General features: G+C 41.1%; 1 protein-coding gene and 1 pseudogene across 1 annotated transcript; both read right to left on the minus strand.

Annotated features, from left to right (window-relative positions):
* Nucleotides 1–1,397: 1,397 nt before the first annotated feature.
* Nucleotides 1,398–1,821, minus strand: LOC134328470 (histone H3). The gene has a single exon (XM_063009562.1). It carries the CDS (start codon nt 1,806–1,808, stop codon nt 1,398–1,400), a length of 411 nt encoding a protein of 136 aa, XP_062865632.1. The 5' UTR covers nt 1,809–1,821.
* Nucleotides 1,822–9,006: 7,185 nt separating this feature from the next.
* On the minus strand, nt 9,007–11,085 carry LOC134328759 (zinc finger protein 658-like; annotated as a pseudogene).
* Nucleotides 11,086–11,308: the final 223 nt, after the last annotated feature.

The raw sequence follows: 11,308 nt of genomic DNA on the forward strand, positions 1-11,308 counted from the left end.
GAAATGATGTTGATATTTTTACTCTGCCTCCTTCTAATTGTCATTGCCTGATAGTAAAAATAGGATTATTATTAATATTATTACATGTTGGGGATATCTTAATTAGGGTTAGAACTAGCTTGGGGTTATCCTAATTTGGGTTAGATACATGTTGGAATTTTCCTAATTAGGTTTAAAAACCTGTTAGGGTTATCATAGTTTAGGTTAGAAATAACTTGGGGTTATCCTAATTAGGGTTAGAAACATTTTGGGGTTATCGAAGTTTGGGTTAGAAATAACTTGGGGTTATTGTAATTAGGGTTAGAAGGAAGTTGGGCTTAAATTGGACTCAACAGATATCATCTGTGCTGCCTAGGAACACAAGTCGCACCTGGAGATGATGAACCACACCTGGGTCCTCATGCCTTCAGATCAGGTAGCGAGCACAATGAGTTCCAGCCTGAGTGTGAGTACCAGCCGGAGAACCTGCAAACGGAGACAAAAACCCGTCAGAAATGGGAGTCGGTGCTGCGGGACTCAGAGGACAAAGGTTAAAGTTACACACACACACACACACAGTGGCGACTGAAACACATGAATTACCAAATTAGAAAAGGCATCATTGTGAATACGGTTGTTTTATTACCATTATTACAATAACCAGTCTTATGGTTAACATTCAATATTCTGCTCATTCCTTATGCCTTCATCCAGCGTGTTTACATTCTACCAATGTACAGCCATACTGTAGATTACACTACAATCAGTTAATACGATCTCTGTGTAAAATACAGACTGTGTACACCGTGCAACACCAACGCCACTAAATCCTCCTAACAATTTTTTATATTACATAAAAATATACATACATAAAAGAAAACACACACATAAACACACAGATTTAGTTCGTGTTTTCACATTTTGTTGGAAGATGGATGAAACGCTCCACTAACCGTCTATTGGTTCTCCATAACATTATAATTACAGTTACTACTACTACCATCACCAATAATACTATTATTACAACAACTATAATAGAAATAAAATCATTATTATGAGTAATTATGATTATTTACACTTAATATTGTACAGTGTGTGTTCCTAATTACCCTGTGTTGAGTACCTAGAATAGTATTTTATTATTGATATATTATTCTGAATAATAATTACTGATTATTAATCTTCTTTTTTTTTGCATTAGTAGCGTAATATTTTAACCACCGCTGCAATTTACCGTGTCCTCTTCTTTACCGTCATGTTTTTGTTCTGTTACTCTACTACTCATAACGACTATATTACTCTTACTAACTCAATGCTTTATGGAACCCCATAAACATACACCACTATAAACATTATTAATCATGTGCAAAAATGCTCTTAAAAGAGCCTTTGGGGATAATTGGATGGAGTGGGTTCGTTTAAGCCCGCTCTCCGCGAATACGGCGGGCCAGCTGGATGTCCTTAGGCATGATGGTCACTCTCTTGGCATGGATGGCGCACAGGTTGGTGTCCTCGAACAGGCCGACCAGGTAAGCTTCACTGGCCTCCTGCAGAGCCATGACGGCAGAACTCTGGAAGCGCAGATCGGTCTTAAAGTCCTGAGCGATCTCTCTAACCAGGCGCTGGAAGGGCAGCTTGCGGATGAGCAACTCAGTGGACTTCTGATAACGGCGGATTTCACGCAGAGCCACGGTACCTGGCCTGTAACGGTGAGGTTTCTTCACACCGCCAGTAGCCGGGGCGCTCTTGCGGGCAGCCTTAGTGGCGAGCTGCTTCCTCGGCGCCTTACCACCGGTGGATTTACGAGCGGTCTGCTTGGTTCTTGCCATCGCGTCTGGAACTCTGCACTTCACCAACTGTAGAACAGAATATGTTAGCCCGCCCAACACGCTCTATTTAAGCATTAGAGCCGCTCCGCGCTCATTGGGCGTCTTGATTACGCTCTTTTCTCATTGGACGATCGTGCTTACGTCAAATGTCGCTGATTGGTCGGCGTTCTGCCACTGCCTCGTTTAAAAAAAACAGTATTTCCTCTATGCTGTTGGCGGGATTTATAATACTTTTCTTGGTTTCTTTGTGCTTTTAGAACACAGCTTACAATCGCATTTAAAGTATATACCTTTTAAAAAAAATATATTATTGATTATTTCGTTCATTTTCCTTATTATTATTAGCATTATTCTTATTTTTGTTCCATGTGCATTACACAAACACGTTTGTTTCACCACTTTTAATCAAGTCAAGTCAAGTCAAGTTTATTTATATAGCGCTTTTTACAATATACATTGTCTCAAAGCAACTTTACAAAATCCAGGACCAACAGATACAAAAACCCCTGTTGAGCAAGCCGAGGGCGACTGTGGCAAGGAAAAACTCCCTGAAAATTACAGGAAGAAACCTTGAGAGGAACCAGACTCAACAGGGCCCATCCTTCTTTAATCGTCTATATTGTTGGTTTTGCTACTGCAAGTGATCTATAACTTGGCTAATGTATACATATATAGTGATATATGTAAAGATAGATAAATGGGGAAAAAATAAGTCATACATATCGATTTGTTAATTTTACCATGTAATAAATCATGTGGTTTATGCCGTGTGAGTCTATGAAACGATATTACATTTGTTTACACATTATCTGGGGAATTGCACTTTTTCTGTGGAAATGGGTGGCTCTTAAAAGAGCCTTTTGGTTAGAACACGAGAGCGACTTTACTTGGCCTTGGCTGCTTTCTCGGTCTTCTTGGGTAACAGAACAGCCTGGATGTTAGGCAGCACACCGCCCTGAGCGATGGTTACACCTCCAAGCAGTCTGTTCAACTCCTCGTCGTTACGCACGGCCAACTGCAGATGACGAGGGATACGAGACTTCTTGTTATCTCTGGCGGCGTTACCAGCCAACTCGAGGATCTCAGCGGTCAGATACTCCAGCACAGCAGCCAAGTAGACAGGAGCACCAGCTCCCACACGGTGGGCGTAATTACCCTTACGTAGCAGTCTGTGAACACGGCCCACGGGGAACTGAAGTCCGGCACGGGATGAACGAGTCTTGGCCTTAGCTCTAGTCTTACCACCGGTTTTCCCTCGGCCACTCATTTTGATAATCAGATGCGTTCGTCGAACAAAACTGAAGTAAACTAGAAGAGAGCTGGAAACGGTATGATATAGGCAAACTGGCTCTCTCCTATTGGCTTAGAGCGAAGGCACAGCTGAGCCAATCCTAAACGCGCCGTCATGTCCCAGGGAAACACATACACGCCCCCTCACATACTGCCCCCCCTCTCCTCCCCTCTCTTCTCCTCCGTTCTCCCGCCCGTGTAATGTATGATACAGAAAAGCTTCTCTTAAGCATCAATTACTTTATATTATGTTACAATAACATTTACACTAACAATTACATTATGTAAGGTGCTCATATACGTGAGTGCACATACATACACACATTTATACGGACAGTTTTATGGGGATGTGTAACAAAATTATTACACATAAAACGGGACCAGTCATACTTAGTGTTTTTAACTCCTTGCTTATTACACTCTCCACAAAATATGGATGCATGTATGAATAGTTGTATGTTTGCATGCATGCTTATATGTATGTATGTGTTTAGGAAACGCGATTCTTTATGGGAGGATATAGGTGGCTCTTAAAAGAGCCGTTTTAAGAAAACGAAGGTAATAAAACAGGAACATGTTTACTTCTTCTTGGGTGCAGCTTTTTTGGCCTTGGCCGCTTTGGGCTTAGCGGTCTTGGGTTTGGCTGCCTTGGCTTTTTTAGGACTCTTGGCTGCCTTCTTGGGGGTCGCCGGCTTCTTAGGGCTCTTGGTGGCTTTCTTAGCGGCAGCAGCGGGTTTCTTGGCCTTCTTGGGGGACTTCTTAGCGGCGGGCTTCTTGGCTGTTACCTTCTTGGGCTTCTTTGCAGCGGCGGGTTTCTTTGCGGCCTTTTTCACTTTAGGAGCGGCGGCTTTTTTGGCCGCGGGCTTCTTCGCCTCGGTCTGCTTCTTGTTGAGCTTGAAAGAGCCTGAGGCGCCGGTGCCCTTGGTCTGCACCAGGGTGCCCTTGGTCACCAGGCTTTTGACGGCGAGTTTGACGCGGGAGTTGTTCTTCTCCACGTCGTATCCACCTGCAGACAGAGCTTTCTTCAGGGCGGCCAGGGACACGCCGCTCCTCTCCTTGGAAGCGGAAACAGCTTTGACGATCAGCTCGCCGACGCTGGGACCCGCTTTCTTGGGTTTGGCCGCGGTCTTCTTTTTAGGAGCCTTGGCGGGGGCCGAGCTGGCCGGTGCTGGAGCTTCTTCTACCATTGTTGTTGGAGCTAAAACGGCGCTAAGAAAGAGCGAGTGAAGCGCTGTGCTCTGTTGTACAGAGACTCCTCCCTCTTACGAGAGGGGGCGGGGCTTTATAGCACACATGAGAACTGTGTAGACTCAACTCGGCCAGCGCAGCGTCTGTGTGCTTCTGTGACACATGCGCACTTGTGTTTTCTCATGGCAAATAATGATTAAAATACAAGTCCTGATATAAAATACGAGGTAATAAAGTGCACGTCGGCCGAACATAAGCTCTCTCGTTCATGTAAAAGCCCGCAAAGGGAACCTAACGATGCTCTGTTTCCTTGTGTTCTGCTAAAACAGCACACCGTTCCTGATGCGTAAAGCGACGCAGCGCACATTTCACATCTTATTACACGTAAAAATATGCTGAGGAAACCCGATCTTCTTGTAGACACAGACTGAAAAGAGCAAACCAGGCCTTGGTGTTTTCCACATGCATTTATAAGCGGATGTGAGCTTCCTTTTCTACTAGAAATATAGACTTTAGTGCGAAGTAAAACACAAATTATTAAACAAGTCACCTGAAAACTACAGTTACAGCATACAAGCTAAAATGTTTCCTTTACCAGAATAAAGTAAATCGGATGATGAATTTTGGAAGAGTTGTGCTTTACCCTAAATATATCCACCACTACCAGCTTTAATGCTAATAACAATAAGCAATGTTGCTAACGATTCGATTTAGAGAACCGATTATTCCGAACCGATTCTGCACTTCCGAACCGACTGCATTAGGGCCTCTTAAGCACTAATGAATCAATCGATTCAGTTTTTCGATTCGTTTAAACGGATGATTTAAACGAACCGATTCAGTAAAACGAACTGAGCTAAACTAAGCTAAAAAAATGTTAAAATGATTAAAATTCGCTTCTCATAATGAGATTTAACTTAAATAATGATACTACATAATCACATAGTCTCAAAAGGTCAGTTAAGTAAGTTTTTGAAGCACTGGTTTTTAAATCTCACTCTGTTCTTCCATTACTCTGTGCAGTAGTATACAGACCTCCAAAACCAAACAGCGACTTTATCACTGAGTTTGCTGAATTCCTTGCTCTGATTGTACCTGTGTCTGACAGCATTCTGCTTCTTGGTGATTTTAATATTCATGTCTGCTGCCCTGATAAATATCAGGTGAATGATTTTAATCAGCTACTGGACTCTTTTAGTTTTATTCAACATATTCATAAGCCCACCCATATGCAAGGTCACACACTTGATTTGGTGTTTTCATCTGGTTTTGATATTGACAAACTAGATATCTAGATTTAGTCTTTAGCTCAACTTTAACTGCGCATTTCCCTGCTCCTGTTTTAGGGTACTGGTCAAGGATTATCACATCGTCTTTTCTGACATGTTAAAATTGCCCAACTATGGTCAGACTCATGCTAATGTGGATGAGTTAGTTACTTCTTTTAATTATAACTGTTCAACTGTTCAGGATTCTCTTGCCCCTATGAAATTTAAACACTTAAAACCAAAAGTTCAGCCCTGGTTAAATGCAGCCACACAGGAAATTAGACAGGCTTGTAGAGGAGCGGAACGGAAATGGAGAAGTAAGTAAGTTTGGATATTTTTAAAGGTTGCCTGGAAGACTATCAGCTAGCTGTTAAGTCTGCTAGAGAGGCATACTTTTCAAGCATAATTGCCAAAAATTACAACAGACCTAAAGTACTGTTGAGTACAATAAATTCTTTACTTAAATCATCTCCCGAAGTTGGAAATGTTCCTTCTCCTAGAGTATGTGAAGAGTTTTTAAACTTTTTTGTGGAAAAAACTGAAACAATTAGGTCTGGCATTACTTACTTGGGTATAGATTCTCCACTTCCACTGACGTGCCCAGGTGTGTTTGAAAAGTTTGAGGCTGTTTCAATCTCCGAATTAACAGATTTGGTGCTGAAAACAAAGCCAACAACCTCCCCACTTGATGTGATTCCCCCACAGATAGTTAGCGAGACATTTGATATATTAGGACCTTTTGTCCTGGATATCATTAATACCTCCCTAGCCACTGGTACTGTTCCAGCATGCTTTAAACATGCTGTAGTTACACCTCTGCTCAAAAAGCATAATCTTGATGCTACAGTGGTTAGTAACTATAGGCTGATTTCTAAATTACCATTCTTGGCTAAATTGCTGGAAAAGGTTGTATATTCTCAGCTTTTACCATTTTTGAATAGAGATGGTATTTTTGAGATTTTTCAATCTGGCTTTAAGTCTATGCACAGCACTGAATCTGCTCTTCTGAAGGTGACAAATGACTTGCTACTTACTGTTGATGAGGGAAATTGTGCCATCCTCATTTTATTGGACCTTAGTTCTGCTTTTGATACTGTTGACCATGACATACTTGTTGGTCGCCTGGAAAAGTGGGTGGGGTTACAGGGAGAGGCCCTGAATTGGTTCATATCTTATTTTAAAAATAGAACCTTTTCAGTGAATATTAGCAGCTTTTTTCTCTTCTTCTGCTGATGTCTCTTGTGGTGTTCCACAAGGGTCCATACTAGGGCCCCTCCTTTTTTCTCTCTATATGCTGCCATTGTGTCAAATAATTAGGAAGCACAATGTCAGCTTTCACCTGTATGCTGATGACATACAGCTTTATCTTCCCATTAGACCGAATGAAAATGGCTCGTTAACATCTCTTAGCAGTTGTCTTGAGGACATAAAGAGGTGGATGGCTGACAATTTTCTTCAGCTGAATGAAAGCAAGTCAGAGGTTATCGTTTTTGGGGGTCCTCATCACATCAATAGTGTCTCCAATAACCTTGGCCACTTGTCTACATGTGTCAAAACATCTGAGAGAAATCTTGGTGTTATCTTTGACTCTAACCTCCGATTTGATAAACAAATCAACTCTGTGGTAAGGAATAGCTTCTTTCAGCTCAGAAATATTGCGAAGATTAAGCCTTTTCTCTGCTATTCTGACCTGGAAAAAGTTATTCATGCATTCATTTCTGCAAGAATTGACTACTGTAATTCTCTGTATATTGGGATTGGTCAGTCTCTGTTGCGGCGCTTACAGGGAGTCCAGAATGCAGCAGCAATGGTTACTGACTAATACCAAGAAAAGAAACCATATTACACCAGTCCTTGCCTCACTACATTGGCTGCCTGTTCAGCACAGAATTCAGTTTAAAGTGCTTTTATTTGTTTTTAAAGCGCTTAATGATCAAGCCCCGGCTTATCTCAGTGGTATGCTTTCTCCCGCAACCGCACAGCGATCTTTAAGATCAGCCACTCAGAATTTGTTGACTGTTCCTAGGGCTCGTTTGAAGCTAAAAGGTGATCGTGCATTTGCGGTTTATGCTCCGAGGCTATGGAACACTCTACCTCCTACTATTCGACAAGCACCTTCGGCCGCTGTTTTTAAATCACTCCTAAAAACATACCTTTATAAGCTGGCATTTGAACAGTGAGTTAATTTTAATTATTATTTTTATCTGTTTTATTTTGTCTCTTACTCTGTATTTTCATTTGGTTCTTACTTTTTTTTTAACATAATGTTGTGTTATGTATGCTTATTCAATGTACAGCACTTTGGTCAACGTAAGTTGTTTTAAATAAAATTTACTTACTTACTTACTTACTTACTTACTATAAACCTGCACACACGACGTCACCAAGATTAAAAGTGAACATTACTTAAAATAATAACTAAACACTTTCTAATTCCCACGGTAGCAGCAGTTTCCTTCTGTTTCATACACATCACCCTGCCTCAGTCTAATCTGCAGCATTTCTCTCCCACTGATAAAAATACGGAACAAAATGTGTCTTGTAATAGTTAAATTGCGACTATGACTGCAACGGTACAAGTAGGTTTGATGTCGACTTTTTTATTTTATTTTTTTTATTAATTAAAATATAGTGAATTACAAATCTTAATACAAAAAAAACTTAAGTAAAAGAAAAATTACAGGTTGCAAAATCAAAGTACACAAAAAACTACTCAATTATAGTAACATGAATAAATGTAATTTGTTACTTTCCACCTCTGTATAAACCAAACTATGAAAATGTGTGAAAAACAGGTAGAAGTAACATCTGTGCCAACATAAAAAAAAACCAATACATTTTATTTATGGGCACCTTTAAAAACACTCAATACAATACAATACAACACAATACAAAACATCGGTACATAATTAATTACACAGATTATGGGTAGGCAAGTTTAAAGAAATACATTGTAAGGCATGTTTTGAAACTAGGGATTGAATCAATGGTGCAAATGTCAGGAGGGAGAGAGTTCCAGAAATGTGAGGCAGATTAGCTAAAAGCTCTAGCTCCCATATGAGGTAGACCAAAAAGGAGAGAGTTACAATAATCAATTCGAGATGTGACCAGGGCATAAACAAGAACAGCAGCACTTCTAGGAGAAAGGAATGGACATAGACGATTTATGTTACGTAAATGGAAATAAGCGGATCGTTTATAGTTAATATGTTATGAAATGAGAGATTGTGAGTGGAAGGAGAGACGACTGAGTTCTTCATCATCACTGAGAATTTGTAAGATTTAGAGAGAGGAGATTTTGTATCATTTTTTTTATATTTCTGTATATTAAAACTCTTCTTACACTCTGAGCACTGATATGGTTTTACTCCAGTGTGAATGCGCTGGTGTATTATGAGAGTACTCTGTTGATTAAAACTCTTTCCACACTGTGAGCACTGATACGGTTTCTCTCCAGTGTGAATGCGCTGGTGTTCTTTGAGACCACTCTGGAACCTAAAACTCTTTCCACACTGTGAGCACTGATACGGTTTCTCTCCAGTGTGAATGCGCTGGTGTATTTTGAGATTACTCTGTTGATTAAAACTCTTTCCACACTGTGAGCACTGATACGGTTTCTCTCCAGTGTGAATGCGCTGGTGTATTTTCAAATGACTATGTTTATTAAAACTCTTACCACACTGTGAGCACTGATATGGTTTCTCTCCAGTGTGAATGTGCTGGTGTTTTTTTAGAGCACTTTGATGATTAAAACTCTTTCCACACTGTGAGCACTGATACGGTTTCTCTCCAGTGTGAATGCGCTGGTGTATTCTGAGATGACTCTGTCGATTAAAACACTTCCCACACTGTGAGCACTGGTATGGTTTCTCTCCAGTGTGAATGCGCTGGTGTATTTTGAGATCACTCTGTGTATTAAAACTCTTCCCACACTGTGAGCACTGATAAGGTTTTTCTCCAGTGTGAATGCGCTGGTGTATTTTGAGAGCACTTTGATAATTGAAACTCTTCCCACACTGTGAGCACTGATATGGTTTCTCTCCAGTGTGAATGTGCTGGTGTATTTTGAGAGCACTTTGATAATTAAAACTCTTCCCAAACTGTGAGCACTGATAAGGTTTTTCTCCAGTGTGAATGCGCTGGTGTATTATGAGAGTACTCTGTTGATTAAAACTCTTTCCACACTGTCAGCACTGATACAGTTTCTCTCCAGTGTGAATGCACTGGTGTTCTTTGAGACCACTCTGGAACCTAAAACTCTTTCCACACTGTGAGCACTGATACGGTTTCTCTCCAGTGTGAATGCGCTGGTGTATTTTGAGATTACTCTGTTGATTAAAACTCTTCCCACACTGTGAGCACTGATACGGTTTCTCTCCAGTGTGAATGCGCTGGTGTATTTTGAGATCACTCTGTTGATTAAAACTCTTTCCACACTGTGAGCACTGATACAGTGTCTCTCCAGTGTGAATGCGCTGGTGTATTTTCAAATGACTATGTTTATTAAAACTCTTACCACACTGTGAGCACTAATATGGTTTCTCTCCAGTGTGAATGTGCTGGTGTTTTTTGAGATCACTCTGATGATTAAAACTCTTTCCACACTGTGAGCACTGATACGGTTTCTCTCCAGTGTGAATGCGCTGGTGTATTTTGAGAGTACTCTGTCGATTAAAACTCTTACCACACTGTGAGCACTGATACGGTTTCTCTCCAGTGTGAATGCGCTGGTGTATTTTGAGAGTACTCTGTCGATTAAAACTCTTCCCACACTGTGAGCACTGATAAGGTTTTTCTCCAGTGTGAATGCGCTGGTGTATTTTGAGATCACTCTGTTGATTAAAACTCTTTCCACACTGTGAGCACTGATATGGTTTCTCTCCAGTGTGAATGTGCTGGTGTTTTTTGAGATCACTCTGATGATTAAAACTCTTTCCACACTGTGAGCACTGATATGGTTTCTCTCCAGTGTGAATGTGCTGGTGTTTTTTGAGAGCACTTTGATGATTAAAACTCTTTCCACACTGTAAGCACTGATACGGTTTCTCTCCAGTGTGAATGCGCTGGTGTATTTTGAGATGACTCTGTCGATTAAAACTCTTACCACACTGTGAGCACTGATACGGTTTCTCTCCAGTGTGAAAGCGCTGGTGTATTTTGAGATGACTCTGTTGTTTAAAACTCTTCCCACACTGTGAGCACTGATACGGTGTCTCTCCAGTGTGAATGCGCTGGTGTATTTTGAGAGTACTCTGTCGATTAAAACTCTTCCCACACTGTGAGCACTGATACGGTTTCTCTCCAGTGTGAATGCGCTGGTGTATTTTGAAAGTACTCTGTCGATTAAAACTCTTACCACACTGTGAGCACTGATATGGTTTCTCTCCAGTGTAAATGCGCTGGTGTATTTTGAGATTACTCTGTCGATTAAAACTCTTTCCACACTGTGAGCACTGATATGGTTTCTCTCCTGTGTGAATGCGCTGGTGTATTTTGAGAGCACCCCGGGTACTGAAGCTCCTCCCACACTGTGAGCAGACGTTTCCTGCTTCCTGTGTGGGACTGAGAGACGTGTTAATGCTGACAGTACCAGAGGACGTTTGCTGATTACTGGAGCTTCTGGTGGGCGTCAGATCCTCATGTTCAGTCTTAATCTTCACCAGAGTCTCATATTTAACATGGTTGCAGCTCTTGATGTGATTGTGGAGCTGATTTTGTGTTGTAGAGGAACGTGGACACGAGGAGCAGCAGAAA

The sequence above is a fragment of the Trichomycterus rosablanca genome, chromosome 15 (assembly GCF_030014385.1).
Source record: "Trichomycterus rosablanca isolate fTriRos1 chromosome 15, fTriRos1.hap1, whole genome shotgun sequence".
NCBI lineage: Eukaryota > Metazoa > Chordata > Actinopteri > Siluriformes > Trichomycteridae > Trichomycterus > Trichomycterus rosablanca.